Genomic DNA, 24,708 nt, shown 5'->3' with positions numbered 1-24,708 from the left:
ACTTGCAGCGCTGAGATCCACGCCGGTGCCACTGTCAGCGGGTTATCTGCGCTGTCGGCACTGTCCTCACAAAAGCACGACCGCCAAAAATCGCAGAAAATTAAACCCTTCACCGCCTTCAAAGTTAACTTTCTGCCAACCCCGGTCGTCGACGCTTGACCACCTTCTTCCTCTCCGCCAGCACGCAGACGGCTAACGAACCCGCGATGGAATGCTAAATGGTATGGCGACGCACTTGAGTGATCGGCTCCTGTGGTTCGGCCTAGGTATGCGGCTATACAATCATTCCGTTTTTTATTTTTATTTTTGTTATTTCTAGCGACAAGACCCTAATCCCTCTGCAGGAGTTACCCTCTTTTTCGCATTCCGGGGCATAACCTGGGAGCTCTCCCAGGTCAGGCACCTTACGGAAATCAAAAAGGAAGAGAAAGAGGACCAACTCATTGGAGAAGCTACGGAAGATGGTAATTATGATGTTGCATCTCTACCTCTTTGGGACGCCTGGAACCTGACTGTCTGGAAAGCCCTGAAAATAGAATCGCTGTTGAAGCTTTCTGAAAGCTCCAGTTTCGATTTAAGAGCTGCGTTAGTCTTCTATCCTTCCAAGCTATTTTGAATTGTGAAGCTAACGGCCGCTCGCGTATAATAGTGCGTTAAAAATAATAGCCGAACGAGCAACTAAAGGTCCCACGCGAGATTTGCTCCTTGAGGATCTGTCCAGCCGTGACCCACTCCTCCGGCGGCGAGCCTTAGATGCACTACACTTTCTGATCTTAAGCAGACCTTGTATGCCGCCCTCTTCCCTTTCGCCTGTGTCTACTATTCTTGGCCCTTCCTGATCCGTTTCTTATGATAGTGGCCCGCTCCAGCGCGTCTAGCAGATTAAGGGATCTATCTACTTTTAAAAGTCTAGTCGGTTGTTTATGCTACTTTCTAAAGGACCATACTGAGAAGATTGGCACCACTTCATCTCCCATACTTCCGCGAACCAGACCCCCGGGAGAGGAGAAGGCTTTAGGCGTCCTCCTTGCCCTTTTACCAGAAAGCGTGCACACGGCCCTAGAAGCCGGGCTTGTGAGTCAGTGGCTAACAAGATATCCGTTCCCGTGTACTTTGCAAGATGATACGAGAAGACGTAATGTTTTTTTGTTTATGAAGACCTGGGGCTCCGATGACCCCTTGATGAGTAACATTTTCAATATTCTAGCTACTCATCATGAAGGAGTAAGACAGCTCCGAAGATACGGCCTAATGGGAGCCAGATTGGAAGAAGACGAGCTTGATGCATATGATTCTTCCGTTGAACGAAGCCGCTTCAGTATTTTGGAAGGAGACGATGACTGGGAGAGTGTTTGGGTGCCAGACGGAGCAGATACAGGTGCTACCCAGGCCTGGGGCGGGAGACGTTTGCAGGAAGGCACCACAACAGATCAAGAGCTGAGGCGTCGCCGGAGAGAAGTAATGGTCTTTTCTGAAGGTGGCAGGCCCCTGGATCAGGACAATATCATTGAGCCAATACAAAATCGCGCCGTCTGGGGTCTAGACGATCAATTTAACGAGCTTCCCGGAAGGGTTTAGAAATCTTGTGACTCTGAACAGAAGTCAGCAACCCGCGAACAAGCGCAACGAGGGGATAGAGCTGGGTTATTTTCATATCATAACGATATACCCATGGCCAGAAAACAGCAAAAGTCTCGGGCAAGAAGAATGTCATAAGACACTTTTGTGGTTGAATCCATACTAATTTGACAGTACATACGATGAAATGAGGATACGACGGCACGGGCAATGCTAGAGAGGATGGGTGTCACGCTTTATGAAGCTAAATTATATATAACCGTCTCATTATAATCCAATCCAGCTTAGCTTTGCTAAATGATCCGTCTTTCGTCGACTCGACTTCACCATTCCCATCATCTTCAATTCAGAGACTGCGCGATAAAATATACTAAGCGCCATTCGTTCATCAAAATTCTCCCCATCCTCACCGCTAATAATGGTGTAGAATGCCTTCCATAGGTCATAAATGTTCACGACAGCTCCCGATTCCAAGTAAAGCTGGTAAAGCAACGCAGTAGCAGGCTGAGAAGCCGAAAGACTCTCGAAGAATGTGCCGGAGTCGAACCCTAGATAATCAGACGGGTTCGATAGCGCACGTTCCACTGTGAACCTCGGGCGAGGAACGAAAGTATCCCCAATGGGCCCTTTGAAATCATATAGGAAAGCTTCATGCATAAAGAGGCTAGTTGGCTGGATAAGATTCTCGATCAAGTACGTCCGGAAACCACTGTGAAAACGGTCCACTATACGAGTATATTCGGCTTCTTCGTCAGAGAGCTTCGCTCTGCCTTTTGTTAGTTTGAGTCGCTGGGCAACTAGAGTGGTTTTGTGGGTGATGCGAGAGTCGTCGTATTTCGTTCTCAAAACTCCAGGACCTTTCTTATTAGACAGAAGGGTTTGAAGCTCATCATACAAGTCACCTGCTAATGGCAATGTTTCTCCTAGTGTAATGAGGAGGCTCACAAGTATGTTGGACGTCACCTTCTTGATGGCTGACAGCGCTTCGATAATAATCTTCGACGAGTTCAGCTCCCCGCCAACTGCTCGGATAACGAGGTCCGACAGACTCGGTGTTTTTGCTGTCCTGGTAACATCCAACACTCTTTTTAGGGAACCCACGCATTTAAACATACGGTTCATGGTTTCTTGGCCGATAATAACGTTATTCAAGGCTTCCTGGGCCAGAAATACATCGTTATCCAGGAGCTTTTTCACCGTTTTGGTTTCCTTCTTGTCCAGTAGTGTCTGTGCATGCCTGCAATCTATTAACACGTCTTCGTAAACAGGTTGACAGGATCCGAAGAACACGCACCTACGAAATGACGGAATGTTCCGGATCGCTTCGCATAGTTCTGGTTGAAAATCTTTGTCACATATACCGTTTGAGAGTAAGACCGCTAATGGGTTTGCAAAAAAATGGGCCATGTAGGTGTACTGTTACTATTAGCTGCCATAAAACACCTCGTTTTTGCATCAGCTGCATACCTTCAACGAAGAGCTAAATCGTTCGGGGCTTTGAAAGTGATCTTCCGACTGCTCTACGAGCAAGTTGCTGACCCTGTGACCGAGCCATAGGGTGCCATCAGGGCAGGTCTCTAGATCAAAGAATATCCGCTGAATAGAATCCACGGAGTCGCGAATGTCGAAACATCGGCCCTGGAGCAAACTCACAGATGACCGAGGTAATCGAGATTCAAATAAGTCCACTGAGGTTGCCACGCCGAAAAGGAAAACAAGAGGAATACGATCTTGCCATGACCTGGTGCAATCAGTAACTGGATAAGAATAGGTGAGGCCCCGGTCAGAATTACCATAGCAAAGAGATCAGATCACTCAGAACACCGTGGTCGAATGCTTCGCTGTCCTTGAAGGCAACGACTATTTTCTGCCCCGTGTTCCGCTGTACGTAACCATGCAATAGCTCCAAATCGTATGGGAGATGTTTCGGGCCCTTTCAACCAGTCAGCACAATCGGGTTTAAATAGAGGAGACATGTAAATACCAAATGGCACGAAGCAGAGTTAATATCGGTCTCTTCGGCGCTATTGTCGGATAAAATATTCCGAATGAGGGTCTTCAGAACATTTTTTACGCTCCCAGCGTCTCCAGCTTCGATTACTGCAACTTGCGCAATGCCGTCAGCTTGCACCCGCTTACGAAGCCGGTCTAGGAGCCCCGATATTGAAGAGATATTGGATCCTAAAGTAATCATTCCACATGGAATACGGTTCTCGTAACTATGACCAGCAATTAGCGAGCAAGAGATTATATGAGCGCTAGAACCCACACCTCTCAGGTCCCGCTTGCTTAATGAAGTCCGCAAGATCTTTCACGGCTTTGGAGTCAAGCTCGCTAAGAATCTCCTACAATTGAATCAGCATGACATTATAATCTCCCTAGGACTGCACGAACCTGAATTCTCTGGCTTTGGACGGACCAGAAATCTGTAAACGCATCATGACGGCGCTTCACCAATGATGAGCTCTCCTTGCCGTCCAAGAGTGGAACGAATGGCAGTTCATCATCCCGAGGAGTTGTTTCAGATAAATGGGCCAGTTTACGCCTTTTAGGCTGCTGCGGTTCATTTGCTTTAGAACTTCTAGCAGGCTTATATATGTATACACCCTAGGATAACTATTAGCCTTGTTAACCGCTTGGACGGTTTTGGATAGGGGGGTTAAACCTGATGCTCGAGACCGTGATGTGCCTCGGTATCTCCCTTTATGAACATCGTGGTCTAACAGCATTCCTCTTTGCAGCGTGATCCGATTGAGTCTGTATTGGGTATATTGAAGACACTCCTTTAAACCTCCCCAACTTTAGGATTTCAACTGCTCTTTTCACGATATCCTTTCTCCCTGAACGAGTTCCTCAACGCGTCGGAGCGGATACGATTGATTATGTAATCACAAAATTACGAGTCGCACGTAATGGCTGGTACAGCGTAATGTAACCGCCTTGGAGTTGAGGACTTCCGTTTTGCACCGCTGATTTCGATTCCATCCTCGCAGCGCAGCTTTCTTTTCAACGTGCTTTTCTTTCGATGAGTTAGGCTTCACTTCCTACATTCATGCGCCGTTTGACTCTACAGGGAGCTCGGTGGCATCAACATGGATTTTACACCCGTTGCATCAACCAAGCCTCCCCTGCGATCTCAGCGGTCCGCCGTTCATTCTCCTTCACGCCTCGACTGGAGAAGGGAGGCAGAAAACAGGAGGTAACCATCCGACATTTTGAACAGTCGACTCCCGCCAGCAAAGATCGGACGGAAGTAGATTTCGACTCGGAAAATCAAGCGGAGCAAGAATTGCTGAAAGCGAAGATCGCCGAACTTGAGCGAGAGCTTGCGGAGCTAAGAGAAGGCCCCTTTGGACCGAATAGTCCTTTTATGAAAGAGCTTTCTGAGGAGGACAGGCAAAAGGCATTAGAGGCACTTCGCAAGTATAAGGCGGAACATAAAGAGGAGGATGTCGAAAGCGAAGAAGAGGAACGACTCGATGCCGAGTTTGACAAAGCTATGGAGCGGCAATTTCAGGACTTGATTAGTGAAGAGAAAAGGCTATGGGATCCAACAAAGGCCCCCGAGGAACCTTCTCCGACCCCAAGAGAGTCATTCGAAGTTGAAATTACAGTTCCTGATACACAGCAAGCCGCTGTTGCTCGATTCAACAAAACTTTGAAGGTCCTCCGCAATAATCCAACCTTTACCCAGAGACAAGACGCGTGGAGGTCATACAGACGTTGTAAAGAAGGGCTACCTTTTTTCCTTGATATTATTCCGGAGGAGGGCTTGGAGTTGCTTTGGCAATCCCAGGTACCATCGTCCCCTGTTGAACATTCTCGTCTGCTTCACTGGGAGAAGCTAGCCGAAGACATTCTCGCAAGCGGCAGGGATTTCACGACAACCCAGTGGCTAAAATATCTTGAGCTTTTATGGCACAGTGGGAAATCTGAGAAAGCGATTCCCCACTGGGAAGGGCGTGCACAAGATCTAAAACATTACAGCCCAGAAGAGGTTGACAGCTACTTAAAATTGGGAGTACGGCTCCATGTTGCGGTACATCAGCCCCAGACGGCCCAAGATATCGCAATGGCCTTCCTTTCGGCAAATACATCCCGTGATCCCCGTGTACTGATACCTGTTATTGCTTCGTGGGCGGAGCAGGCCACCCCAAAAGCTAAAGAGCTGGCTTGGACTCTATACCTTCAGGTCAAGACTATGCTGGGACCCAATATAAATATGCAAGATTACGACTCCATTAGCACCGGTCTGTTGAATGCCGGCCAGACGGAGCTGGCCCTTGCGGTTTTTAAGGACATGATGCTTACAGGACAACAGTCAACCTCGGATTCTGTAGCTCTCTTTAAGACGAGTCTTGGCCTCTATGACAATCTTCATTCCTCTAGCATCAATGCGGCCGATGTCAACAAAGCTTCACTTGCGGCTCTGACTATACTGCCGCGCAAATTTCACAACAAATTTTTCTTTGCCAGTTGGATGAAAAAGCTGATAGGAATGGGCGAAGTGGATGCTGCCGCCTCTGTGGTGGAGTTGATGTATGAGCGAGGTATTAAGCCGGATGCGAAGCACTTGAATGGCATAATAGGGGGTTGGCTCCGTGAAGGAAGCCCAACTGCGAAGGAAAAGGCAGAAAAACTTGCATGGGCAATGGTTCAAGAGCGCATCGAGCGAGTTTGGCACGATATGCCAGAGAAGCCATCTGTTTACGACACGTCAAATGATGTGGTTATTCCAAGACACATGCAACGAACCGTTCCCGCTGCAAGCATAGAAACTTTTTCTATCTTGCTGCTATACTATACTCGGCGGGATCAAGAAAATATGGCGAACTACCTGATTGACTGCCTCGACACTGCGCAAATCAAACCGAATGCCTTCTTCATGAACCATCTTCTGTATATGGAGCTTCGAAAGCAAAACATTCTCGGTGTATGGACAAAATACAAAGATATGACGGCTATCATTAAGCCTGACTTGGCAACATTTGCTTGTCTCTACGATTGCGGAAAGATTCAGTACGATCGCACCCGTTATCTTTTCGACGCGAAATTCCCACCTATCCGCTCTCTATACAAGGAAACTATGCAATGGTTCGGGAGCCTCACTCCACACCAGCAAAAGACCACAAAAGAGGAGTTCTCGAAAGCGCTATATGATCAGATTACGCGATGCTTCTGTTTATCCCTTGACCCGCAAGGGGCCCTGGTGGCTATTCGATCCATGAAACAAATTTTCGGCTTCTTCCCGGACGTCGATACAACCCGCATCCTTACGTTCCTTCTCGTGCGCCTGGCACCTACTCCTCCGGGCATTCCTAAACCCCGCCGCAGGCGTATTGCATCAACACCTCGTTCGAAGGAGAACTTCGAGAATATTTCGAATCTTTTAGTTGCAATAAAAGATTGGAAGGTGGCGCAGCTATCTCGACAGGGAATCAACCCCGATGAGTTAGACGAGGAAGAGCAGAAGGCGTTCCAAGTTGACTTGATGTGCGATCTGTTACGCCTGGTCATGCGTCGAATTCAGGGAGACTCTGGAAAGGTGGAAAAGAGTATTCGTGCTGCAGCAGATGAGATGGCGGTGGGGGAGCTCGATTTAGGTGTGGATCCGGACATAGAGCTGTGATCTCCCACGCCATTTGATTCATGAGTTTTTCGTATTGACCTCTTTTGCGGGACCGGGGCGGGCGTTTTACAATGGCATGGGAAAAAAAAAAAAGGATTCACAATGTATCATAGCGGGCATTTTCACTTTGGTAGTCCTCCCTTGGAGAAGCCGGGGCCTATTGTAAGGTAGGGCACGGCGATGTATATTATAGAAAATAATTTTGAATCAGGCAAGCATTTACTCTCTTCATCTCAGGCACTCGAGTTCCAGCTAATGCGCCGAACTTTTACACAAAGGGCCAATACACGTCTACCCAAGGCGACTTCTGCTAATTTAGCACATAGAAAGACAAGGGCCTCTTCGAGGATGAATAGAACAGAAACAGATGTATTTATTTCTTTCCTTTCTTCTTCTTCTTTCCACCGCCACCGCCAGGATTCATAGCTGGACCACCGCCCTCTACCAACACTGTATCATCATCACTAATAAGTTTATCGCCCACCACTGAGCCAGAAGCGGAACTAGCCGGTTTATTAACCTTCCCAGCTGATCCAGCTGTAGACTGTTGCTCTTCCTGCTCTAACTCTTTCATGAAGCCTTGCTGTATGCTCGCTCTTTTGCGCTCCCACCATTCGCATTCCTGTTTTGCCGTAGCTTGAATTTCGTCAACTCTTTGTCGGAATATTGTGTTCAAGGTCATCTCGTTGGCAGACTGGAAAATTGTCTGACCCCAGCCTGGTACGAAGGCGTTGGCCTACGAGTTTTGAGAAGATTTGAGTTAGCTATTCATGACTTGATCACACCATTTTCACTTGCAGGAGCAATGGAAAAAGCGTATCTACCTCGGCGACAACATCTCTAAACTCCTCCTCGAGCTCCTTTTCAGCCCTCAAAAATTGTTGCCACAAATCATCGCCGACACTGCCCTTCTGGAGGAGCGCGCCGAGTGCAGGTTTCTGATTTCTAAGCTGCAAGAGGCGTTTAAGGTCTTCTGCAGCACGACGAAGGAGAGCGGCTTTTAATACTGTTTCGGGAACAACGGGCTTCTTCTTCTCTTTCGCATCGGAGGGAGAGTCCATGTGTAGGAGTGAGAGGTAGACATCTCGCTGGACATGCGAAGGGAACCATGGTTTGAGGGATGCAGACTTGGCTATATATCACGCATCGCGCTCGTGTTAGCCGCTGCAAGTCGCAAAAAAATATGCTCTTGCCAAAAGGCAACGTGTTGCTTACCGGCCTTTCTCTTGCGGTATAGAGATGAAAAGGTCGCTAATGAACCGATAAGGACGCCAAGGTAGGCAAAGGGAATGATCAAGCTTAGCCAGTCTACCATTGCGACTGACTCAATGAAGGATATGGAGTATTAGAGGGGAGTGCGAGGAGTAAAGAGGAAATATGAGCGGAAGCCGACGTCGCACGAAGACGAAGCCGCTCAGGCTGCAAGAGCCAAGATATTTTCAGAAGAATATATAGTTACAAACAATTCTAAAAATTGGCTCATTGCAAAGAATGGTCGAAAAAGAAAAGAAAACAGCAGAATTGTTGTTGCTTGATAGTTGCTTGTGCAATGTGGACTGGGGCCAAAGGTGATGCCACCTGGACAAAATTAGTGACATTTGGGAACAGAACACAATGTCACATGTTTTGAGTTTCTGCAGATCAAGTCCGCTCGCTCCCTTGTTACAACACACATGGACCAGAGTTGTCAGTCAATAATACATTGTAAAGAATGCAATCATTTCCAAGGACAGTCCTGTGGATTTCAATGTCCAGGTACTGATCATTTCATGTCTGCCTTGCTAGTTACCACTGTTACTCCAGGCTCAAATAACATTATGAACAGCCTAAAGATCTCACAATATTGACAACATCCATCAAAGCACCAAACCTTTATTCAAAGAAAATGTGTATCAACAGAAAGGAAAAGGTATTCTTTTGCAAGTCATTGACATAGGAGACCACCTGACGCCAAACCAACTAGATATGTTCCGCCGAAAGAAAAATACACAAGCTGGAGAAGAGAATATCACATTTGATGCCACATAATAGAATCCCATTCCACCTGTGACTCTGGGCTAAAACAGCAAATTAATCAAAAATGTTGCATGGATTCAATATCCTGGAGAACTTCTTCAAATTCTCTCTTGACTGCTTCCGCAACACGCCTCCTGTTCCATTCACCACGCATGCTCCAAATACAGTCCATCAGACTGGTGTTGATCTGCTCCAAGTGCTCCACGGAGAATCCATCCGTTTTGGCGGTGAGTTCTAAGTGCAGTTGCTTTATAAACGCATGATCAATAAGAAGTTCTGGGTTGCGCGGCTTCTCTTCTGGATTGAGGAGGCCTTGAAGCTGGTTGCTCGCTCGAGGAGTATGGAACAGGGGCACGGGAGGTTGAGACCCCGGTTGCGAATATCTCGGTTGCGATTGACTTCCATTAAGCAGACTAATCTGAGAGAATTCTCCGCCACTTGTTAATGGTGTTTGCTGCGACCCCCAGGCACTTTCTCCCTGTTGAGTATCAGGCAGATGTTCATCGCCTGAAACACGGGATGGGTAGAGGTTAAGATCGGGGCCTTCGTGTCTCATAGAAAAATTAAGGGAGGTCTGTGTATGGAGCTGCACCTCAGAGTGACCCGAATTCTTCTTATCCGAAGTAGTCTGGGTGGTTGACGCATCATTGGCATAATCACCTGGCTGAGAACCTGGCGCCATTGGGGTCATTGTACCCTTTTGCGACAAGTTAGAAAGGCCAGATTGCTGTCGAAGTTGCTGGGATGGCGCTGTATAGGAATGTGGCGGTCTCGGCTGGGCGGACTGTCCAAACGAGCTGTTCTGAGTTTCTCGGCTGAAGCCAGACGTATCTTCGGAGTTGGACATTTGAATGTCCGCATCGCCATTCCCACTCCGATTGAATATCGAAGTAGATCCCTCGCTGTTCGGATAGCACGCACTTTGGTGGACATCTGAACCATGCTGTGGGGGAACTCCATTCGTCAAAGAAGTATTTCCTGTTTGAGGAGTAAGCGGCCGAGCACCCAAGCCGTGACACGTGTTTCCAAAACTTTCGCCCAAGACAACAGGCCCGGTGGACTGGTTTGACGATTCGACACCATGAGCAACATTCAGTGGTGGAGGAGGACCCATTGCATTAGTGGGATTTTCGGATTGCTTCGCTTTTTCAATAGCCTGGCGTTCTCGTTCCAGCTCCCGAAGGTATACATTTTCGCACTCCGCAACTAAAGCAGGCTCGGTTTGCTCAATAAGGCCGATATCAACTTCGACATTAGACAAAAGTTCATTGGCTTTCAACAGGCGGTCAGGGTCGTCAAGTGTCTTTGCATCCTTTGCCAGACGTTTGATATCCGCAAGGAAGTCCTTTGGTCGTTTGTAATAGCCGTTTGACAAACGTTTTTCGATAATCACAATGTCGATATTATAATAGAATTTACCCGACACAACCTCTCGGAGCCCAGGGACGCCAGCTTTGTCTTCATCCGTTTCAAAAGGCCGGAAGGTGGTTCTTTGTTCCAATGGAAGATCAGATGTGACGATGTTTGGGTCATTATCATCGAACAAATATCGAATTTGAGCCTCGTCAACCGGGCCAGCACGGAATCTTTTGTAACTTCTCTTGATTTGGTCCATTATGGGTTGAATTCGAATCTTTAGCAAGTTCAAAGTTTGACGGTCCTTCTTCTTCTGTGCCTTCAGCTCTTCCTTGGTGGGCGGAAGGGGAGCCTGGGGAGGGGCTGGAGGTGCCTTTTCTAAGGTCTCAAGGACTCGCTTCTTTCGATTTTCCGGATCAGGAAAATCAGTCGGAGCTGTCATGATATATCTCATCGCCGCCTCGAAAAATTCGTGCCGCCATGCGTCCATGGGTGCAAGGAGATCATATCGATTTTTCTTTGAGAAACCAAACAAAGACTTCATGATTTCCTGATCGGCTTCCTCCCCATCGCCCTCTAACACCCCCAGCAGCAAAACCGGATCCGTTGGGGGAAGAGATCGCAGCAATCCAAGAAACGCCGAGATAACCGTCTTTTCCACCGTATGATACCAAGTTTCAATATTGGGAATGTAGATAACACTTGGTTTATGACGCTTGACTTCTGCGAAAAGATGAACAATCGCTGTTTCCGGAGACTTGATGGGATCACTGAGGAGTGTAGGAAGATCAAAAGACTGAACATGGACTCCCTCAAGATGCTGCAGCACCGCAGCTGCCAAGTATTGCTGGCCCATGCCCGGCCGTCCACGGATCAAAAGCCTTGGTCTAAAAACACGGGATTTTTCGAATGCTTGCTGTATACGTTCATGTCTAAACCCAGCATCGTCATCCGGCTGCTCGTATTGCGCCTCCTCCAAGGCGGTCAGTGCCTTCTTCTGCGGCAAAATCCGGCGAACTATCTCCTTAATTTCTTGGAGGGCATGTCGCAGCAGAGGCTCAACGACAGGCGGGAGGGGAGAGGCACCTGATGAGGTTGACCGCTCAGAGGAAGGAACCATCTTTTTCAAAGATATCATGAAATCCTTCGGGGTAACACGGATCTTTGCAGGATCAATCAACAGTCGTTCCTTTGATTGATATATTTGAGGATATATCCGTTGGACCGCATTCAATGCCGCTTCCGTACAAAGAGCACGGAGATCGGCACCACCATATCCCTTTGTCAATTCTGCCAGTTCATCCTTTATTTCATTTGATAACGGTGGATCCCAACTCTTCGTATGGATATTTATAATAGCCCTGCGGGCGTCTGTATCAGGAAGAGGGAAATAGAATTCGCGATCAAACCGCCCAGGACGCCTTAGAGCCGGATCTATAGAGTCGGGTAGATTCGTTGCGCCAATAACAATCACTTGGCCTCTACCGTCCATGCCATCCATTAACGCCAACAGAGTTGAAACAATAGATGCATGGATTTGCTCTTGCTTACTCGATCTGACGGGGGCAAGACCTATTCAACATCAGAATCGATTTGATCCGTGAAATTGACCATGCTGCACTCACCGTCAATCTCGTCAAAGAAAATGATGCTGGGCTGATTCTTCCGGGCCTCTTCAAAAAGGAGACGCAGCTGCCTTTCCGCCTCGCCCACCCATTTACTAAGGGCATCCGCTCCCTTTCTCATGTAGAAGGTTACCTTCTTGCCCTCGGTACTAACGCTTGTTGCTAAAGCTCTGGCTAACAGAGTCTTTCCTGTACCTGGGGGCCCATGGAACAGAACACCACGAGGAGGAACAATACGAAGTTTTTGAAAGACCTCTGGATAGAGCAACGGCAGAGAAACCATCTCTTTCAGTTGATCAATATGCCCTTGCAGTCCACCAACGCTGTCAAAATTGACGTTAGGGTCAACCCCTAAGGGATCAGAGTCTGCTAAAGCTTGTCGGTCTTTGATTTTGCCCATGTTCGCCGGTGTTCCGGATGGTCCTTGTGCGGCATCATTGCTATGAAATTGTGCCGAGAGATTCCCAGTGTTAGCGAGTCCGGTTGCCGGCTGCACTCCTGGCAATCCTCCAGGTTTAGGTCGTTGAATAGCATCATCATCACTGCTATCGCTCTCCACACCTCCGATAGCGCCTAATGGATGTGGGCCGCCTAAAAGAGGTGGAGGCCCACCACCTCCAAAGGGACCATAGGTAGAAAGCAAGCTCCTTTGCCAACCGCCCCCTCCACCGCGAGGCCGACGGGAAGGAGATTCAGCAACCTCGTTTTCAGCTTCTTCTAACGGCAAAGCTAGCTCTGGCCTAATGATTCTGTAGTCGACAGATTTTCTGGCTCGACGGGGCTTTTCATAAACAATTTCGGGCTCCACGCGTCGACGAGGGCGGCTGCGTTTCAACTCTGCCAATTCAACGGCGAGTTCATCAGCTTCAGACTCCGCACCACCTTGCGAATTGCCACCGCGCTTGCGTAAACGTGATCGACGACCGTTGCTACTATCTTCCCCTTCGTCATTATTTTGACTTTGTTTACGGGGGGAAGCTTGGGAAACTTCCGAATCGGAGAGATCATCGTCCATAGCTTCATCCTCGCCAGGATCAAAGTCGCTCCCATCATCTTGTTGTTTTCGCGAAAGCTTCCCCGCAGTTTTTCGGCTAGAACGGCGAAGCGGCTGAATCTCCTTTTCCTCTGCTTCCTCATCTCCTTCTACTTCTTCGTCAACATTATCCTCTCTTTTTCGTTGTGGTCGAGTCCTCGTGCCCGATCTTGGCGCTTCATCCTCCTCATCGTCTTCTTCGCCATGTTCGGACTCGGGTACAAATCCTTCGTCAGCCATCTCCTGGTCTTCAGCTGGTTTCTGTGTCCCTGCCGCTGGATGCATCTCATCTGTTGCAACAATCGCAAACAGCTCCTCCTCGAAACCGCTCTCCATAACCTCCCGCGGCGAACCTTCAACAGCGTCTGGGAGTTGTTCGTGCTCGGCTAGGCTCTGCTCAACCTTGGAATCTTCTTCTTGCTCTTCCACGATGGCATCAGCTGTCACGGCTTCTGGTACAGCCTTGCGACTGCGTGTCGTAACTTCAGGGCTACGTGTCCCCTGGCGCACTGTTTCCACGTGGCGTCCGGAGCCAGACAGGGCGACAATATCCTCCGATTCATCGCGGTTCTGGCGTGTAACCCGTCTATTTCCGAAGCGAGCAGCAAATTTACTCTCCGTTTCCTTAATGCTGGCGCTTCTGCCTCGCGTAGACCTAGTAGTACGGGAAGCTGCTGGTGTTTCTTGATGCCGTGGTACAGAAAACTTCAGCAATAACCGGGGCTGGTTGGCACTCGGCTCCGCTTGTCGGGAGGTCTGCTCTTCCTCTTCCTCCTCCTCTTCAGAAAAATCATCCTCCGAACTCGAGTCTATATGAAGCTTTACGTTCTTTGCTGCTTGTCTCTTTATTGAACCCCTTGCGGTCCTCTCCACGTGTGGATTATCTTCTTCATCATCATCCTCCTCGATTTCGTCCTCGATCGACGGCTCGTCCGATATTTCAGATATTTCATCATCGGAGAGTTCTCTTCGTTTCTGCTTTTTAACAGGACGCTTCTTGGACTTCGATTTGGATGCGGGGGCTTTTCGCGATCGCGGCGCTCGGTCATTGTAATCTTCGTCACTCGAGTCCGACCGATTCGCATAGTCCTCTATGGTCCGTTTTGAGGCGCGCGGCATGGTTAGAGCGTTATTAAAGACAGTTCAGAGGACTCTTTTTCACAATGGCCCTGTAAGCAGCATGCGCAACAATGAATGCAAACATCAATTTGAAAAATTGAAGTTCGAAGATCTGCTCACAGCGAGATATCAGAGATACCGACGAAAAGTAGGTCTAAGTAGCAATGTCATGAGACAGACATCCAACTGGCCGGCAACGCTTCTGTTAAAAGAATAACTTGCGTTAGCAAGGATGAATGAGAAGGCTGGTTTCGTCTGGTATATTGTGAATGGGTTGATCATGAAAAGCGGAGGGCTTGAGTTGCTACCGTGAATGAATATGTTATGGATAAAGGGTGGGAGCAGAACGAAAGAATGGAATGTAGCAACAGTCAAGCAGAGACGGGTCGGGTTGTGAGGTCTCAGCAGTGGGTGCCTGGATGGACGGAGATCAACGGCCACAGGTATCCTCGCGGGCGTTCGGCTGGGGAGGAGGTCTTTCTTCCTGGTGTTGCTTCCTAAGCCTAGCTGGGAGCGGCTGGGTTTTGCTGCAGCCACAGCCTCTAGGCCCAAGGAGGACTAGCGCCACGGTTACCGCTGCCACTTTCTGCCCGATCCGGTTTAGCGCTACCTGCGCTGCCTCGCAACTCCACGCGCCGTCCACCACTGCAGCGTCGCAAACCTTGAAAAGTTGTTTTGTTGCTCCCAAATCAACGCCAACATCCCAAGTCTTTCCATTTCAACTCGCCCACAAGCGCATCACGACAATGCAAGTAAAACCTCCTAAAAGTGAACAGCATGCCTAAATTGCAAAAAGTAGCTCATTTAACACGAAAAACCCCTCAACGGCCCGTCCACTATACTCCTATGAAAACACCTAAATGTGCCTACTCTCCCTCAAGGTAGCTCGATGATCCATGCCAGGGGCACGGAGGCTCAAAAACAAGCTTATCGCCATTAGGGTTGCCGGCCGCCTTGTCGGCACCCGCAGCTTGTTCCATTTTTATGTTCTGGTTGCCTCGAGCCCGTCGAGGAATTGCGGATTTTCCCCGCCATCGATATAGTCATGTGATCTGATTAGTCATGTATTAATGGATTATCACGTGATATCAAAGTTGGGCGGCCAAACCTTTTCCAAATAACCTCCCTCGGCGAACGGTGCTGGGAGAGAGCAATCTTTTGACGGGAGGTCACTTTCTCCCCAGTCGAACGGCTCTGCTAGTTACGGTCATTGCCATGTAAAGAAGCAGGTTCTACGAACACAATGGCTTTTCTAAGATCCTTTGCGCGTTCTGCTTCTGTCAGATTTCATCACCCCGTTTCCTGCAGGTCTTTCGCCACAACTCCCTCAAGATGGAATGCTTCCCAACCCGCTAGCAGCGGTAGCGAGGCCCGTAAAGTAAGCTCCAACATACTCTGGCTCCGTATATATGTACATCGACACTTATCTAAATATGAATAATTTATAGCCGGTCTCGCTCGCCTCGTTTAAGAGGCCCTTGGCAAAGGTTTTTCTTGCCTCGTTTTTAACATATCAAGTCCTTTATTTGATATGGCTTCAGCTCGAAACTCAAGAGTTCGAAGCCGAGATGCAGAGTGTGTCAATTCCCCGTCAGAGTTGGCGGAATTTAGGGGGTCTTACTAATTCAATATCTTATAGGGGAGTTGACGACCTTAGAAAAGCGGGCTCGGGGATTAATTGCCTCGAAAGACTCGAGCAGTTCTAAGTGATCTTGAATACTTGACGCTGAACTTCTGAAGAGTTGCCTTCGGGGGGACTAGGAATTTTGAGCCGCCAGAGCATGAACTGGCTAATCCTAACATATATTGGCAAGGACCCGTGTTTTAAATAAATGTCATGTACCAGTACTGTATTTAAATTATATCCAAAAGGATTGATGCCCCTTACTAGCATACCATCATTAGGCCATCTCTACGCCATAAACGACCAATCAATTCCGGTATTCCGACAAAACATCTTGACCTGCCTCACAATCTATCATCACAGCCATTCCCCCCATTCACAGGAAATCCAATCCGCCACTAATTGTCTCAAGATCTACCCGGATGCTCTCTATATCAGCACCGACTCGACCCGCTATCTCCGCCTTCCGCTGCACGCCCATGTCAAGCCATCTCAACAAGAGGTTCCCATCAACAATTCCTCTTCCGCCGAACCCGTCACTCTCAACCGCCCGATATGCTTTCGGGTTCAATCCACAAGGGTGCTCCATGCTTGTTACCAATTGAGATTGTAACGCCGAAAGGCGGCGGTACGAATCTTCGGTCAAGGGAGTTACGACACCTATCGAGCCTTCCTGGGATGTCACAAGGACTTGATAAGATTTAGGCACATAGTCAACATCCATGTCATCTTCTTCGGGATCATCAGCAGAAGGTGAACTGGAGTGCTCAGGCAGCAACGTCATTGTTGAAGTGAAGTGGCCCGTGTGGAAACTACTGCGATGTAGAAGTCGATCACCTTTCGACGACGTAGGGTCTAGCAATTATTAGGCTAAGGCTGCATATCAAAAATGAGGAGATATAATTTACCTTCTGGGTCGTATTCAAGGACATGAATGGTGCAATCATCATCAGCTACTAAGATATATAGCCTTTTCCCGTCCGGCAAAAAGTCAGCGGCGATGACCTGGAGGTACTCGTTGTCCTTGCCGAAAAGGGTCAACCTGTATGGCTCTTCCTGCAGAGGACATCTAGGTTAGCAGGTAGTCCCGAATTTTAGAGGTTAATGCGATGAAAAAGCTTACAGAATATCCTGCAAACCAAATTCCCTTAAGGGCATCGCCCATGATGCATAATCCGGTTCCCTGGAGCTCTTTCAAGACCTTGACATAACATTGCATATCCATGAATGCTACAGGAAGGAGACTGCCATCCTCCTTGAGGCCACGGACCATACACTTCTGGCCTTGAGCCATGATCAGAAAGCCTTGTCCACCGATGCCAGACACAGCAGTTACTGCGCCTTTAACGTCGTCCTTGGCAAAAATTTTGAGCTTCCGGTTTGTCTCTGGACGATCCGGATCGGGAGCTACTTCAATAATTTCGAAAACGTAAATGGAACCACGGGGAGTAATATCCTCGCCTCGCACTGTGGCAGTTCCTACAACCAGCATATCTTTCATTTCATGTGTGATTTCGGAAATTTCCATATTGATTGTCTTCATACACATGACACGCTCAGCATCGCCAAGCTCGTAACTGTTATCAGGTAAGCATAAGACCAAGATCATTACAAGTTACACTCACCTATCAACGACAGACCACGTTCTAGGACTAAGCAGCTTTATACACCCTCTTTCTAGCTGTGGCATAAATGAAATAACTAGAGATGATGTCAGCTAATGATTAACGAATCAAAAATGTTGGCATACCTTCACTTCGCCATTCGGGATGTATTTCGTCATCTTCTGGAAGTTTGAAGTCCACTTTATGGCTGCTCCCCAATGCGTAGATCTCTGAATGCGCAAAATATTCCACACAATCTATTTGGTCTCCAACATGCACTTTTCGTGTGACCCACGAATTGTCAAAACGAGTATTGCTCGGTAATCGACACATTCGAACCATGTTCTGTATCACCAAAATCAGCTTATTCCAAGGAGCGAAATATTCTTTTGGCACACATACGCTTGCATCGACGTAAGCAAAACCTTTCTCGCAGGCCGGAATGTGGAAGCTGCTAAGAGAGGAGACGGCCTCCCCCCTTAGTCTCAAAACGTGAGGAGAGCTCGTAGAGGATTTCATAACAAAACATGGATTTGAGCCAGACATAAAAACAGTTTTATAACCACAAATATCAGAGTATGCACGCAAAAATTTAGAATGAGGCATATATGCCTTCGGCGAAGGGTCAAATCTGGGCAAGAAATGGTCAATTATCTTCACAAATCGAAGTTCCGGTTTGTCCAAAGAGGTTTTCGGATGGTATGGCTGATATAGTATAAGGTCATCGTTTGCTGTTCGTAACTGTATGTACACTATTAACCTTGCGGCCGGGTGAAATAATAGAGGATCACATACTATCATATAGGGCTGCCTGCTGATAGAATCGCCAAGGTCCGCGATCAATACTTCCGATAATGTTTCACGATATGTCACTCGTTTAGGAGGTGGCTCGCATGAAAGAATAAGCGGCAAAAGGTCCACGCCGTCGACGGAGCAGAGTGGTTCCGTAAGTGTAGGGAGGGAGAATATCTAGACCAGGTCAGCAACCACATTATCGGCGCGATATCTGGTCGCTTACGAATAAAGTATGGTCTGCTCGTAGAAGAACTAAAAGAATGTTATCGGATAACGGTTGATCTTGGCCTTTGGTCGGGACAAAGGTATGATATTTATCAAGGTAGAGACAGCCAGACAGCCACCTATGGGAGCTCAAAATTCCGTCGATGTTGACTTCGTCCAGATCCCCACTCTTGTCCGCTTGAAGTAAGAGGAGTGACTGATCGTCTCGGACAATCAGGACATATGGTTCAGCAAAACTAGCGCTTACGACAGAGAGCTCGTCGCTGGTATCTTCGTCCCAAATGGGGTAAATTTGGGCCAACTCAAGATCTAAACCGGCGATTAGCAATAGAGAAAGGTAGCGTCCGCACGAGAGAATCTATTGATGCACTTACTAGTATCATAACTCCGGACCTCGGATTTAAGCACTTGAACTACTCTAGTTCCGCCAGCGAGCGTGCCGATATCCACAGTCGAATCCTCATTGGGATTAAATTCCGGAGCTTTCATTTCCTCAATTCCGCTGCCACCAACCGAGTATACAACCGATTGCTCCTTCCCGGGCTCTGTTGATTTCGAGAAAACCAGATACTTATCGTAATTGCGTGAGGAAGTTCGTGTATTTGTGGAGTCAGGGGCCCCGACTTGAATCGACCAAACTCCGTCGACGTTATCCATTTTCATGGAGTCGATAACATACGGATCCAGCTCCCGTTGTAGAACCGCGAGACCGCCCGCATTACCTTTCCCTTGAGTGACAACAAGTTCTAAATCAGCGGATGTTCTGGACGATGACTGCTTTCTGTTTTTATCATGCGAGCCAGGAGGCCTTCCCAGGGTTACATCGCTCATTGGGCCCAGGTTCCATAATCGATCGTGCGAACGGAAAACAAAATCGTCCTTGTTCAGGCCGTTTGTCTGCGAGGTGGTTTTGGAGAGCGTAGTTTGGTTGACCGGAGTGGAGTACAAATCATCTTCATAAATGTCATCCTCATCATCCTCTGTTTCAGAATGATCTCCAAATACATCGTCGGCCGACTCTACTTTCGGTTTTCTCATCGATTGCGAGGGACGACTCCATCCTATCAGAAGAGAATCGGTCTCCTCGCTTCCAAAAAATACTTTTCCCCTGCCCAAACTAGCCGAACAGGAAGGTCTCGCTTTCAGAATGGAACCTCCAGCTTTTTCAGAGACCAATTGTGCTGAGATCCCAGACACAGAACGCCCATCGACTTTGAGTCGTAATATAGCCATCTTGCCATCTGCTAAAACCAGCAATATGTCACCGCTGTCGGTTCCCAGCTGTTCAACCACACAGCCCTCAAGACGTAGTCCTAGATCTGATTGATCCACCATTGAGAACGCAGATGCCTGTCGAGCAAACTCATTTATGCCAACGGCATTGGTTTTACCCGCTTGGTCGACATGGATTAGCTCATTGGACCCAATCAACAGGGCGCCTCCGATGGGAGGCGGGAGGGGAACGACCTTCCATAGGTCACTCGGTAATCGCGAGACTGTAATGAGGGTTGTGGATGCCCGTTGTTGTATATCTAGAGTAAACACAGCATATGAAACTATGTCTTTTCGGTCATGGAGAAGAGCGGATGAGGTCGTAAGATGAGAATAGAGGATGCCAAACGTAGGTTCTCTATACTCATATAAAAATGCGAGGTGTATCGGATGGACAAGAGCAGGGTCCAAGGCGGTCAACGGAAGCACAAAAGAGGATGCATAGGGTGTTTTGTACATTGTCGTATCATTTGCAACGGCGGCTTGTGCAGGGATATTGCTTGCTCCTTCCGGCTTCTCGTCTAAGTCTTCGTCGAACTCATCCATGACGAGGTCATCGCCTGTTTGGTGAAAGGGAAGAATGGCGACGCTATGAATGCCGAAATTCAAAATGGCGCACCTGCTGCTTGGATCCACTGCCAGAAGGCTCGGGCAAAGTCTTAGATCTGGCGTCCAGGGGCTGCTGTGCACATCTTCTCTTTCATAATAGTGAATGGATATGGTCGATATTCCATGTCTTTCATGGTCCCACTCGACGAGACTTAGCTTCGCATTTCGGGTTGAAACTAGCAGCGCCTCTCCACCGCTTCTTGAATCGAGAATTTTCACTCTCCCCAAGCCGGTTATTGTCCCGGAGAGGTCATATTCGGCAACCAAGATTAGTTTGGTATATTGCTGCCTCTCAACTCGGCCTTTGTCATCCGCATTTGGAGGTGCGCTTGTCCCATAGGCGACATTCACCAACGAGAAGACTTGAAGTATTGACGTCTTTGCGACTATCAAATTGTTGGATGTCGCTGACAAGAAAGGCAGAGAAATGGCATGGGTTACCCCCGAAGGAGGAAGCAATTCCGTATAGCACTGCATGCTTAAGTCCGAAGCTCAAAGCAAATCCGTAAGACCACACATCCAGCTCATGAACTCCAAACCATCATCCCGTCTCAATGCCTCATCTCCGTGAGAGAGATTGTCAAGGAAGCTTTGTCATTGGATGCTTTTTACTCTGCAAGCCTAGCTAACGGACAGTTTTGGCCTAGCGTAAGGCTGCTATAACTAACCAGCGTTGACATTACGTAAGCGATAAAAATCCTTAGTCATCAACTCTGGATCGCGTGACGCCTTTTTGTTCAACCAGAAGATGACGTCGAAATCAGGAACACTTCTCCCCGGCTACGGTTCTCACTGCCCATCGGGCCATCCTCTCTTCTTAACACGCCTTCTCACGCCATGCGCAATTGAATAGCGGCATCGCCAACTTCAATCAGGAGGAAGGATCAATTGCTGCCAGACCATTTAATTGATACCCAAAATGGCACTCCTCCACTCCACTCTGATTTGGATTGTATATGCAATCGTTGTCGGCATTCTTAGTATCGTTGCGTCAACTTTTGTTTACATTTATCAGACTCCTCGCGATCGCTCGGCGGCTGTTACCACTGTTTGCATATTTACACTTACAGCTTTGTTGGCGACTGTGCTTCTACTACCTGTGGATGTTGCCTTGGTGTCTTCAACGACATCGGAGTTCGGTCGAAGAAAAGACTGGGCGACAGATCATGAGGTTGAGAAAATCACATACTCATTAACCGTGGTATACTACTTCCTATATTCGCTCGACGCGGTTCTTTGCCTCCTGATAGTACCATTCACATATTTTTGGTATGAAGAATATGATGAGGTGGCATACGAGGATGATGGACGATTCACTAGAAAGCCATTCTGGGGTGCCTTCAAATATACCCTCGTATTTATTTTGTTGACGATAATCTTGTTCTTGGTTGGCTTTTTTGTGCCGGTGGCGAAGGATCGAAAAGGTGCCCATTTTGATTTAGACTACTTCAAGAGGCTTCTAACAGAGAACCGTGCGTACCCGTTCATGTTGTTCGCACCTAGAGGAAACTGAGACTAACAAAGTAACATGTAGATGGCGAGAGGGCTCTGACATTTGCTCTGGGCCTTCTGATAGTAATGGGCATCATTGTTTATGTTATCTATTCATCTACAGGACTCGCCTTCTTTCCGATATCGTTCATCAAGTCTTCCCCGTCGATCTCTAGTCCTATGCTCAGCGCCAACATCGAATCCAGATTAGAGGAAAACATTGAGCGCCAGCGCCAGCTTGAGGGTCGCTGTGGTGGAAACCCGGACCATCTGTCCTCTAAAGACCGGAGGGAGCTTGATTCCTTAGTTCGAGAAGAACGAACATTGCGCCGCCGCAAACGCCTTGCGGAGGCTTCTCGTGGACAAGGGAGAAATTTCGTCATTAAGGTCTGGTACAAGCTTGGTGCGGTATTCCGACCAATAAAGCTCCTCGGAGGACTTCTTCTCTTAGCGATCTCCGTCATGATCTGGATTTCGATGCTCCTTACCTGCATCGATAAAGCGAAAAATTCCGTTTGCAAACAAAAGTGCGGCTACATTCTAGGAAAAATCAATATTATTAATCCAGTTAACTGGGTGCTGGTGGAAGCTGCGAGTGTCTTCCCTGCGGATTATGTTATATTTATTGTCCTGGTCCTCCATTTATTTACCAGCTCTGTTGTTGGCATTGCAACAATCGGAATCCGATTCTTGTGGATCAGGCTTCTTCAAATTAGAAAAGGCCACACATCACCCCAGGCGCTTCTTCTCGCAACAGTGATGCTCACGCTTATCACGCTTGCTCTCAACTACTCGATCTCTATGATTGTCGTTCCACAATACGCAACGTACGGCCCACAGACGTTTTGTGATTACCCATCCATTCCTGCCTCGGCACCTTTGGACTGCTCAAAACATAAGGAGTACCTAAAGCCGTGCTCTGAACTCGCGAACAATCCCGCGGCCAAAGCTGTCTGCACTCCAAGTGTCGCTAGCACGTTCCTCAATCGAATCACTCTCAACTTTCCTTTCTTTGGGATTGTCGATTTCTGGGCTCAGTTTGTTTTTCTAGGTGAGTGCGCGTACCAATGCACAAGATACCCCGTTTAACCGCTTTAATATTAATTTATTATCGATAGGATTCTCCCTCATCGTTCTTTTGATTTCGCTATTCCGTACACCTAGGTTTGATGAGCAGCAAATGGATGAAGACGCAGAGGAAGCCGAGGAAGAAGGTCTCCTTGCTGCTAGCGGAAGTCGATTTAATGCTGCCTGGCAGGACACCACTGGGCGAACACGCGATCAACGGGTGAGATTTCGTGATGACGAATGAAATGTATCTTGGTGTGGAGTTGCATTTTGCACTCGCAAGATATTCGCGTCAGCCTGGTTTGCTTTATGGGGTCTTAATTCGGAAGACGGAGCATGTGCATTGGCGAGGGATACGGTATGACACGGTTACTGGTGGATTATGGATTAAGTAAATAAATGACATAGGATTAGGAAGGGTGGGAAAATGGCAGCCTGCTTCACTACGGGAGGGATGAGCATGAGGTTATGCATGTCGACATATACGGTTCAAGGGGACCGTAATGGCTCTTATGACGGACTCTGACTTGGGGTAATTGAGCGCTAATTAGTACAATCCCGGAATATAATATAAAGAGTTCCTTTTACCGCCTCGTCATGCTTCCATAGCCGTTCTCCTAAACTCCACTGCCCGATGGCCCCTCTCATCTGCATTCCCTTCGACAAGGTGCATTTCCTTCCAGCACCTAGGGCAAAAAAGCGGCAAGTCGTAACAGTCAAGGCATTTTAATTTCGCGTCATCACTGCAAATGCAACACCAGGTTGGCTCTGACTCGTCCGGGTCAGTAAAGATGTTCCTTCGGTTTCCCAGTGCCGTTAGGGAATATGTTGTTGGATTTGATATAGGCACACAGGGAAGATCAAGAGGGTCGCTTAGTTCTCGTCCATTTTTCTCTTCATTATCGGTTCTTGCTCGGCTTTCGGCCAGTGGGTCCGCCCCTGGGCTTTCCTTCGGATGATCATCCGGAGCAAAATCCGGAGTTCGTAGCTCATCAAGAACATTTTGAATGTAGTCTTCGGCCTCCTTCTCTTCAGAAATGTGGTTGGAGCACCGGCTAGGACTCTCCAGTCGTTTGGCTATCGCTTCATCGCCACCCCTCAAGAGCTGGTAGTGTCGGTCAGATATTGCAGATTTGAAGGGGGATCATGATAGTAAGTACAAATTTTTTAGCCTCATCAACCAGGCTTTTGATTTCATTTTCAGCTTGAAGTTCATGTTCTAGTTTCCATGTCTCCCTTGATCTTAGATCCGCGAGAAGGTCTTCGACGTCCTCCTCTGGCTGGCCTGGAACTGCATGAGACACTATGCCTCCAAGATTCTTGAATCTCGCAGACAAGAGGTCGACTTCGTTGGCATCAGGCTTATCGTCCTCACAACGGTCATCATCATCATCGTCATCATCACTTGGACCGCCCAAATCCCAAGATAACCTGCTATGGTAATTAGTGTCCAAAAAGTACTTAATAAGTATAGCCATGACTAACTTGTTAGGCTCGAGTTGGATAGTGGAAGGCTTCAGAGCATTTAACCGCTGCAGGAGGTCCTTATCGGCGTCAGACGGCTTTTCGTCCATGACTGCTACATTATAAGAGTATGTATATAGAACTCATACCCGGCGCCTACCGACAAATAATAGCCCACGAGCCTGTAACGGGGTGGGAAG

The 24,708-nt window shown here is 48.0% G+C and overlaps 9 protein-coding genes across 9 annotated transcripts; 4 read left to right on the top strand and 5 right to left on the bottom strand.

Moving 5' to 3' along the window:
* Positions 1-221: 221 nt before the first annotated feature.
* Positions 222-2,669, top strand: CIMG_02247 (uncharacterized protein; the record flags this gene model as incomplete). The annotated part of the gene is made up of 5 exons (XM_001248475.2): positions 222-266; positions 345-464; positions 525-585; positions 650-786; positions 857-2,669. Coding segments are annotated over 5 exons (1,085 nt in total), but the record flags the coding sequence as incomplete, so codon positions are not given.
* Positions 951-4,291, bottom strand: CIMG_02248 (origin recognition complex subunit 3; the record flags this gene model as incomplete). The annotated part of the gene is made up of 8 exons (XM_001248476.2): positions 951-2,815; positions 2,873-2,994; positions 3,046-3,319; positions 3,372-3,511; positions 3,563-3,797; positions 3,850-3,923; positions 3,973-4,185; positions 4,244-4,291. The coding sequence occupies 8 exons, from the start codon at positions 4,289-4,291 to the stop codon at positions 1,846-1,848; spliced, it is 2,076 nt and encodes a 691-aa protein (XP_001248477.2). The 3' UTR covers positions 951-1,845.
* A 265-nt stretch (positions 4,292-4,556) lies between these two features.
* CIMG_02249 (pentatricopeptide repeat domain-containing protein) lies at positions 4,557-7,441 on the top strand. Its single transcript, XM_001248477.2, has one exon. It carries the CDS (start codon positions 4,631-4,633, stop codon positions 7,205-7,207), a length of 2,577 nt encoding a protein of 858 aa, XP_001248478.1. The 5' UTR covers positions 4,557-4,630; the 3' UTR covers positions 7,208-7,441.
* Positions 7,442-7,497: 56 nt separating this feature from the next.
* CIMG_02250 (translocation protein SEC66) lies at positions 7,498-8,752 on the bottom strand. The gene is made up of 3 exons (XM_001248478.2): positions 8,423-8,752; positions 8,032-8,339; positions 7,498-7,943 (listed from the first exon to the last, which is right to left on the bottom strand). Exons 1-3 carry the CDS (start codon positions 8,520-8,522, stop codon positions 7,581-7,583), a joined length of 771 nt encoding a protein of 256 aa, XP_001248479.1. The 5' UTR covers positions 8,523-8,752; the 3' UTR covers positions 7,498-7,580.
* A 175-nt stretch (positions 8,753-8,927) lies between these two features.
* CIMG_02251 (AAA family ATPase) lies at positions 8,928-14,356 on the bottom strand (the record flags this gene model as incomplete). Its single annotated transcript, XM_001248479.2, has 2 exons — positions 8,928-12,151; positions 12,205-14,356. The coding sequence occupies 2 exons, from the start codon at positions 14,354-14,356 to the stop codon at positions 9,282-9,284; spliced, it is 5,022 nt and encodes a 1,673-aa protein (XP_001248480.1). The 3' UTR covers positions 8,928-9,281.
* A 722-nt stretch (positions 14,357-15,078) lies between these two features.
* Positions 15,079-16,771, top strand: CIMG_02252 (uncharacterized protein). The gene is made up of 3 exons (XM_001248480.2): positions 15,079-15,734; positions 15,805-15,931; positions 15,996-16,771. The coding sequence occupies exons 1-3, from the start codon at positions 15,600-15,602 to the stop codon at positions 16,064-16,066; spliced, it is 333 nt and encodes a 110-aa protein (XP_001248481.1). The 5' UTR covers positions 15,079-15,599; the 3' UTR covers positions 16,067-16,771.
* On the bottom strand, positions 16,178-21,037 carry CIMG_02253 (protein CFT1). The gene is made up of 9 exons (XM_001248481.2): positions 18,979-21,037; positions 18,603-18,913; positions 18,380-18,553; positions 17,987-18,325; positions 17,731-17,929; positions 17,606-17,681; positions 17,104-17,557; positions 16,889-17,036; positions 16,178-16,835 (listed from the first exon to the last, which is right to left on the bottom strand). The coding sequence occupies exons 1-9, from the start codon at positions 20,960-20,962 to the stop codon at positions 16,357-16,359; spliced, it is 4,164 nt and encodes a 1,387-aa protein (XP_001248482.1). The 5' UTR covers positions 20,963-21,037; the 3' UTR covers positions 16,178-16,356.
* Positions 21,038-21,404: 367 nt separating this feature from the next.
* Positions 21,405-24,280, top strand: CIMG_02254 (LMBR1 domain-containing protein; the record flags this gene model as incomplete). The annotated part of the gene is made up of 3 exons (XM_001248482.2): positions 21,405-21,957; positions 22,020-23,027; positions 23,095-24,280. The coding sequence occupies 3 exons, from the start codon at positions 21,405-21,407 to the stop codon at positions 23,286-23,288; spliced, it is 1,755 nt and encodes a 584-aa protein (XP_001248483.1). The 3' UTR covers positions 23,289-24,280.
* Positions 22,135-24,618, bottom strand: CIMG_02255 (uncharacterized protein; the record flags this gene model as incomplete). The annotated part of the gene is made up of 3 exons (XM_001248483.2): positions 22,135-24,149; positions 24,205-24,475; positions 24,530-24,618. The coding sequence occupies 3 exons, from the start codon at positions 24,616-24,618 to the stop codon at positions 23,640-23,642; spliced, it is 870 nt and encodes a 289-aa protein (XP_001248484.1). The 3' UTR covers positions 22,135-23,639.
* Between the last annotated feature and the right edge of the window lie 90 nt (positions 24,619-24,708).

Source organism: Coccidioides immitis (assembly GCF_000149335.2).
Source record: "Coccidioides immitis RS genomic scaffold supercont3.1, whole genome shotgun sequence".
In the NCBI taxonomy this organism is placed as follows: Eukaryota; Fungi; Ascomycota; class Eurotiomycetes; order Onygenales; family Onygenaceae; genus Coccidioides; species Coccidioides immitis.
This window is presented reverse-complemented; position numbering and strand designations above follow the sequence as displayed.

Bases quoted from the DNA above. Each gene is read 5' to 3' on its own strand.
- CIMG_02249 (XM_001248477.2), top strand. From the start codon at position 4,631: ATGCGCCGTTTGACTCTACAGGGAGCTCGGTGGCATCAACATGGATTT.
- CIMG_02250 (XM_001248478.2), bottom strand. From the start codon at position 8,522: ATGGTAGACTGGCTAAGCTTGATCATTCCCTTTGCCTACCTTGGCGTC. The intron at 8,340-8,422 runs GTAAGCAACACG...CGTGATATATAG, and splicing joins ATACCGCAAGAGAAAGGCCG to CCAAGTCTGCATCCCTCAAA. The intron at 7,944-8,031 runs GTAGATACGCTT...CAAAACTCGTAG, and splicing joins TTAGAGATGTTGTCGCCGAG to GCCAACGCCTTCGTACCAGG.
- CIMG_02252 (XM_001248480.2), top strand. From the start codon at position 15,600: ATGGCTTTTCTAAGATCCTTTGCGCGTTCTGCTTCTGTCAGATTTCAT. The intron at 15,735-15,804 runs GTAAGCTCCAAC...AATAATTTATAG, and splicing joins GCGGTAGCGAGGCCCGTAAA to CCGGTCTCGCTCGCCTCGTT. The intron at 15,932-15,995 runs GTGTGTCAATTC...AATATCTTATAG, and splicing joins GTTCGAAGCCGAGATGCAGA to GGGAGTTGACGACCTTAGAA.
- CIMG_02253 (XM_001248481.2), bottom strand. From the start codon at position 20,962: ATGCAGTGCTATACGGAATTGCTTCCTCCTTCGGGGGTAACCCATGCC. The intron at 18,554-18,602 runs GTAAGCGACCAG...GACCTGGTCTAG, and splicing joins GAGCAGACCATACTTTATTC to ATATTCTCCCTCCCTACACT. The intron at 17,037-17,103 runs GTAAGCTTTTTC...TGTCCTCTGCAG, and splicing joins TTTGGTTTGCAGGATATTCT to GAAGAGCCATACAGGTTGAC.